Source organism: Otolemur garnettii, unplaced genomic scaffold (genome assembly GCF_000181295.1).
Source record: "Otolemur garnettii isolate 467f Iridium unplaced genomic scaffold, OtoGar3 scaffold00233, whole genome shotgun sequence".
Lineage (NCBI taxonomy): Eukaryota > Metazoa > Chordata > Mammalia > Primates > Galagidae > Otolemur > Otolemur garnettii.
In genome coordinates this window covers 1895004-1901898 of record NW_003852628.1, presented here as the reverse complement: position 1 = coordinate 1901898, position 6895 = coordinate 1895004, and the positions used below count along the sequence as shown (strand labels likewise).

The window sequence follows — 6895 nt, the reverse complement described above, 5'->3', positions numbered from 1 at the left end:
TCACAGCTCACAGCAACCTCAAACTCTTGGGCTTAAATGATTCTCTTGCCTTAGCCTCCCAAGTAGCTGGAACTACACGTGCAGGCCACAACGCCCAGCTTTTTTGTTGCTGTTGTCACTGAGGCTTAGCAGGCCCTGGCTGGGTTTGAACCCACTAACTCCAGCACATGTGGCTGGCACCCTAACCACTGAGCCCGGGCACCAAGCCTCTTGCCTGTTTTCCTATTTTTAGTAGACACAGGTGTCTTGCTTTTTTGTTCAGGCTGGTCTCAAACTTGTTGAACTCAAGCTATCCACCAGCCTCAGCCTCCCAGAGTGTTAGGATTACAGGCATGAGCCAGTGTGCCCAGCCTTATTCCAATAATTTCTATTGAGTAGCTCCTAACCCAGAGCCTGTAGCAGTAAACAAACAGGCACAAGCCCTTGCTCTCTTAGAGTTGACACTCAAGGCTGTAGATCCTCAGTGCTGGGGGCTTGCTCTTGTCAGGGTGGTCAGGGAAGATCCCTCTGAGAAGATGGCATTTGGGCTAAGGCCTGAGTGGCAGAATAGAGGCCAGCACACAAGATTTAGGTGAGGAAGAGCCCAGGGAAAGGAAAGCACAAGTACAAAAGCCTGAATCAGGAAGGAGTTTGAGGAGTTTCAATAGCAAGCCAGGGTGGGTGGACCCAGAAAGACAGAGGTGATGGGCTGAAGAGGAAGGTGGTGACAGATTAGATAGGGTCTTATGGGCCAGCATGATAATTTTGTCCTTTACTCTGAGATGAAGCAGGGGAGGGACATGACTCAGGCACTCACAGGTCCCTCTGGCTGTATATGTGTGGAGGGGCAAGGGAGCCAAAGAGGCTTCTGCAACTACCGAAGTGGGAGATAACAATGGACCGAACCAGGACTGGGCCAGGGAGGAGAAAGCAATGGGCAGATTCTGGAAACATCCCAAAGGTGGGGCTGCCAGGTTTACTACTGAACTAGATGTGGATAAGAGAAAAACATTAAGTGTGACCTGAAGGGTTATACCCCAAGCAGCTGAGAAACTGTCTGAAAACCCAAGGGAAGAGTGGGTTTAAGAAAATGCAGAGAGTATCAAGTTGGCTTCCCTGTGTTTGAGATGCCCCCTATACCCCTACCTGGAACTATAGAGGGGGCAGCTGCACGAAGAGCTGGGGACTGAGGGGTGGGGTTGAGGCCAGTGTCAGCGTGAAGGAGCCACCGGAGGGTGATTCTGCCCTGGCTTGTCCCAGAGAAAAAGATGACTCAGCACTCTCTCAGCTCCCCTGGTGGGCCCCCCAAAACCCTCCACATGTGCTGGGGGTTGCTGGACACTACCAGCCACAGACCCTTGGATAACTCAGCACCCCCTAGCATGCCTAGCACCTCCTGAAAGTTGGGCAGGGGCACCTCCCTTGCTTACAGATTCACAAAGACCTTTGTTCTCACCATTTATTGGAGACTTTCTGCTTAGCACTGAGGGAGGGAAGAAGGAAGGAGGCACAGCCTCTTCCTTTCCTTCTTCCATCCCTAGAACCTTCAAGTCCTCAGATGTCCTGCTTCCTACTGCAGGAGTCCCCCAATGACAGAATCAGGGTCAGTGACTGATTCTGAAGCAGTAAAGAAGCAGGAAAGGTGAACTCTGGAGTCCAGGTGCCCAGGTGTAGGGCTGACATGAGGAAACCAGATGTCAGGAGGCTCAGGAAAACAGGTCCCAGGTGTCCAGGGTCCCCTGAGCTCCAGAAAGCTGTGACACCTCGCTGGCTGCTATGGATGCGTTCTCAGCCCACAGCAGGTTGGCCAGGGAACCTGGGCTTCTGGGGCTGGTTGGGGCCGATATACTGGAGAGGGGTGTGGGTGGGGGCTGTGATGCGATCGGTGCCGAGGTAGGGCTGAAGGGCAGGAGGCACAAGGACCGAGCCATCCTGGGGACAGAGTAAGCCTCAGGATATTGCCATGCCCCATCCCCTCCATCCCTGTTCTACACCCCTGGGTGGGATCCTTCAACCCCTCACCTTTTGCTGATTGTTCTCCAGAAGAGCAATGAGGAGGCGAGGGATGGCACAGGCTGTGGCGTTCACCTATGGGGAGGTGTGTTGGGAACTAGGTGCTGAGCCCTGGCAGGCCCTGGAGAGGGTTGAGGTGGGGGGCATCTATGGGTGGAGAGGCTGCAGGGGAGGACAGGGCAGCGGGGTGAGGGTGTGTGGGCCTCACCGTGTGGGCGAATTGCAGCTCCCCAGCCTCTGTCTGGAACATGATGTGGAGGCGGCGGCTTTGGAAGTCTGTGCAGTTGGAAGCACTGGTGACCTGCGGTGGGATGTGATGGGCTGAGAGGGTCAGCTATGGGGGGCAGGCCCATTTCCCACACCGTGTCCCCACCGAGGTAGGGCTTACCTCTCCAAAGCAGTCACGGCCTGGCATCCAGGCCTCAATGTCGAACTTGCGGTAGGCAGGAAGGCCCAGCTCCTGGGTGGGCATATCCAGCACCCTGTAGGCAAGGACAAAGGCATGGCGAAGGTCAGAGGGTGAGAGGGGAAGGAGGAGGAGCAGGAGGAAAAGGAAAAGGAGGAAGGTATGTGTGTGGGGAAGAAATGCAAGTGATGGAACAGAAGGTCGCCAAATGAAGAGGAAAATGGCAGTAAAAAGGGAGGAGGTGATAATGGAAAGGGAAGAGGTGAAGTGGGCTGTGATGGAGAAGGTGGTACCAGGAGAAGGAGGCATGAGAGACTAATGGGAAGGGGGAAAGGCTGGTGGCAGGGTCTACAGCTGTTCACAACCACAACAGCCATTCTCAACCATAACAGTACCTCCTGTTTTTTTGTATGTGTTCTAACAAAACTTTACAAAAACAGGCTGTGACCTGCCATACTTTGTGGATCTATCTCCCTTTTGGGTGCTTGACATTAATTTGTGACATCTCCCATTTTTTTTTGCAATAAAGAAGCCCATATTGGCTTGGCACCTATGGCTCAAGTGGCTAAGGCGCCAGCCCCATATACCTAAGCTGACAGGTTCAAATCCAGCCTGGGCCCCCCAAACAATGATGGCTGCAACCAAAAATTAGCCAGGTGTTGTGGTAGGTGCCCATAGTCCCAGCTACTTGGGAGGTGCAGCCAGGAGACTCCCTTGAGCCCAGGAGTTGGAGGTTGATGTGAGCTGTGATGCCACAGCACTGTACCCAGGGCGATAGATTGAAGCTCTGTCTCAAAAAAAAAAAAAAGAAGCCCATATTTCTTGGCCTCTCTTGAGAGCTACGCGTGACTAACATGATTAGCAGGGTAAGGCAGAGCTTTCAAGGTCTGGGCCCTCCCTCCCTGCCTGCCCCTGTGTGCTGGACCCTACAGATGAGGCGGCGCCCTGGGGATGGGAGCAGTGGGAGAGACGGGGCCTGGGCCTTCACACTGGAGCAGCTGGGCTGCTTATGTGTCTGTTAGAATCCTCTAAAGGCTGACAGATACACAGAGATTCCCTATAGTCACTCCACTAACCTTCATACAGGAAAGAAGGGAAAGAGGAGCAGGTGATAAGGTTGATCTAGGTGGGGAGCACCTTGCCAGCCCCTCGTTTCCCCCACCCCCAGCCTCTGCTATCCACTCCGGCCCCCCTCCGCACCGGAAGTGCAAGCCCAGCTCTGTCAAGATCTCCATCTGAAGGGACAGGAATTCCTCCAGCAGCTGTGAGCTCTGCTCCAGACCAGGGCCTGTCACCCCAAACATCTCCACCTGGACAAGGCAGGGACACAGGAGTCAGCGGGCTCTGAGCTTCAGGGTGACCCACTGAACAGTCCCAGCTACACGGACCTTGGTGAAGTGGTGTACTCGATACAGCCCCCATGGCTCCTTCCCTGTGTCTGTCTCTGCCCGGTAGCAGGTGCTGGAACAAACCATCCTGGTGGAGATTAGGCAAGATCAGGCCAGGGAGGGAAAAGTGAATGTCACAGTAGGGAAAAGGTCTAAGGAAATTGGGTGTCACCTGATTGGCAGGTCCCTGAAGGCTACAGAGTGATCCATGAAGTAGCCTAGAACAGAAGGAGGCAACAGAGGTCACCAGGGCTGCCATAGCCTGTGGGAAGCCTCTGTGAGAATAGAAAAGGTATTCCCTCTGGCGGATGTAGCTCCGTATTAGGACATGTGGCTGGACTGTCACTGTACTGTCGTACAATAAGCAATCTGCACTACTGTATGTGTTGGCCTGGGGTTGCTGAGTCATCCCGCCAGGAAGCCACTCCCTCTCCCAAGATGTTCCCAGTTATCCCCCCATAATCCCTCCTGCCCTTCACCCCATGCCAGTCCAATAGGTGCTCACCTGCGAGGCCCACCTCTGCCGTCCCAGCCAGGTTGAGGTCTTCAAAGCGGGATGGGTCAATGTTGTAAATTTGGGATGGGTTGGCATTTGGTGTCATCCCACAGCCTTCCTGGGGAAGGAAGCCAGGCCACAAGGTCAGGCCAATCACCCCGACTTCCCTGTTATGGCCTGACCCTCTCAGCCCAGTGTCCCTAGGGGAGGCAGTATCTCCCTGCCTTGCCACCCAGGATAGGGCCTGACACCCAGATGGACTCAGGGCAGGGAGGGCCCATACTCACAAACACGGCTCCTCGGAGGAGGTCTGGTACCGTCATGGGGGTGAAGCCCTGTGAGGGGACAGGATGAGTAAGGAGCATAGCTAGGAACGCCCCACCAGATCCCAGCTCAGGCCTGAAGAAGGAACACTGTATAGTGAGCCAATGGTTCCTCCTGTCACTCCAAAGCTCATCCTCCTCAGAGGAAACTGAGGAAGGCCTGAGCAGTGAGCTTAGAACTGGCCCTGGTGTCCCTGTTACTGGGGCCTCTCTGCTGAGTGTTCCAGTTTCCTCAGCTCCAATTCCTTTACTGTTTGCCCCACACGGGGAAGCTGAAAGTGTAGGTCAAAAATACAGACCTTGGGCGGTGCCTGTAGCTCAGGGGATAGGACGCTGGCCACATACACCCAGGTTGGCAGGTTCGAATCCAATCTGGGGCAACTAAACAACAGTGACAACTGCCAACAACAAAAAAACTAGCTCGCCGTTGTGGTGGGTGCCTGTAGTTCTAGATACTTGGGAGGCTGAGGCAAGAAAATCACTTGAGCCCAAGTGTTTGAGGTTGCTATGAGCTGTGACACCACAGCACTCTACTGAGGGCAACATAGTAAGACTCTGTCTTTAAAAAAAAAAAAAATAAAGATCTGACCATTCCCTCCTGCTTAAAGTCTCCCATGGCTCCCTAGTACCTTCAATAAATGACCAATGCCCCATGTAATTAGCCCCTGCCAAACTTCCTAGTTTCAATGGATACATGGTTCCCAAATGCTCCTTTTATACTGCAGGCAGATAGTGAGGTACAGTGGTTATAAGTGTAGGCTCTAAGGCCAGCTCCAGAGACCTTTGGTGAATTAACTCCCTTCTCTAGGCCTCAATTTCCCATCCCTAGTGGAGATAATAATAGCACCCATCTCAAAATTTTTTTTTTTTTTTTTTGAGACAGAGCCTCAAGCTGTCCCCCTGGGTAGCGTGCTGTGGCATTACAGCTCACAGCAACCTCCAACTCCTGGGCTCAAGCGAGTCTCCTGCCTCTGCTTCCCAAGTAGCTGGGACCACAGGTGCCCGCCACAACGCCTGGCCATTCTTTGGTTGCAGCTATCACTGTTGTTTGGCAGGTCTGGGCGGGACTCGAACCTGCCACCTTAGGTGCACGTGGCTGGCGCCTTAGCCGGTTGAGCTACAGGCGCCGAGCCCATCTCAAATTTGACACAAGAATTTGTTGTGTCTATAATGCACATATAGCTAAAGAACTGTGACTAAAACTGAGGTCACCCTATCCCCCAGTTAATGCCCTCTGAGGTCAGCTTTAATGCCATCAGCTCTAGGCAGCCCTCCCACCCTGGCCCATACCTGCTGGACAAGTTTGTTGAGTGTGAAGTTGACCAGACCGTGTTGTAGGAGGGCCCCAGCCCCACGCAGGTAATAGGAGCGGTGGCCAGATACGTGTGACAGGCGCCTGGGAGACAGACAGGCAGGCAGCAACATATGGGCCAGGGTGTGGTGGGGGAAAAAGGGATTCAAGAACCCTGAGGCAGAGGCCCAGCTGCCAGGTGAGGCTGGGGCATCAAACATTCATGGCAGGTACAGCCTTAATATTTCCATAGCCTGTGCTGAGGCCGGAGGGGTAGGAGCGGCTGCCAGCTGTCGGGGAGTGGGTGGGGGTGGGGTGGGGTGGGGGTGGGGGTGGCCAGGAGGAGTGAATGGGGAGAGGGGCTTACTTTTGACGGATGATGTCGAGTTTCTCACCAATTTCCAGGTGGCCTCGGGGTTGGAAGGAGAAAGCTGGATGTGGGTGAAAAGTAACAGGGTAAGAGGAAGATGGAGAGAGGGGGTTAGAGGAGGACAGGGAGAGAGCGAGACAGTGGGAAGGAGAAAACAGAAAAGGAGAGGGGCAGCAGGGAGAGAAAGACACAGAGAGAGAGAGGGAAACAGGAGGAGAGACAGGAGTGGGAGTGGGAAGGAGAAAGAGACAGAGTAAGATGGAGGTACAGATAGGAGTAGGAAAGAGAAAGCGAGAAATGGGAAGAGATGGGAAGGCAGTTAGAGAAGCAGAGGAAGAGAGACAGGGAAAGGAAGAGAAGGTGACACTACAAGGAAGGGAAATAGTAATCAGAGAGAGAAAGGAACACAGCTTGTTGGAAAAGCCCAAGTGGGACAGGGACTAAAGCGGGGTGTGGGGGGGTCCTAAGAGAGATGGAAGAAATATAATCACAGATAATCTCTCTCTCTTTCTCACATACCACAATGCAGGGTGAGGAGGCCCAATAAGGTATTGGAGAGACAGTAAGAACCCAACACCTGTCCCTCCCCGCCCCTTGGAGTCAGCTCCAGCCCAGCTGAGGCAGGGAGA

At 53.8% G+C, this 6895-nt stretch overlaps 1 protein-coding gene across 1 annotated transcript in view; it reads right to left on the bottom strand.

Moving 5' to 3' along the window:
• Positions 1–1433: 1433 nt before the first annotated feature.
• Positions 1434–6895, bottom strand: part of SARS2 (seryl-tRNA synthetase 2, mitochondrial) — a 14066-nt gene continuing 8604 nt past the window's right edge. Inside the window, exons 5-15 of the mRNA XM_023508252.1 lie at positions 6264–6327; positions 5896–6001; positions 4570–4617; positions 4292–4400; positions 3959–4004; positions 3787–3874; positions 3599–3708; positions 2381–2474; positions 2201–2293; positions 2002–2067; positions 1434–1911 (exon numbers count right to left, since the gene is read on the bottom strand). Coding sequence (XP_023364020.1) covers positions 1768–1911; positions 2002–2067; positions 2201–2293; positions 2381–2474; positions 3599–3708; positions 3787–3874; positions 3959–4004; positions 4292–4400; positions 4570–4617; positions 5896–6001; positions 6264–6327 — 968 coding nt within the window. The 3' untranslated portion in view covers positions 1434–1767. The remainder of the gene's footprint in view (positions 1912–2001; positions 2068–2200; positions 2294–2380; positions 2475–3598; positions 3709–3786; positions 3875–3958; positions 4005–4291; positions 4401–4569; positions 4618–5895; positions 6002–6263; positions 6328–6895) is intronic.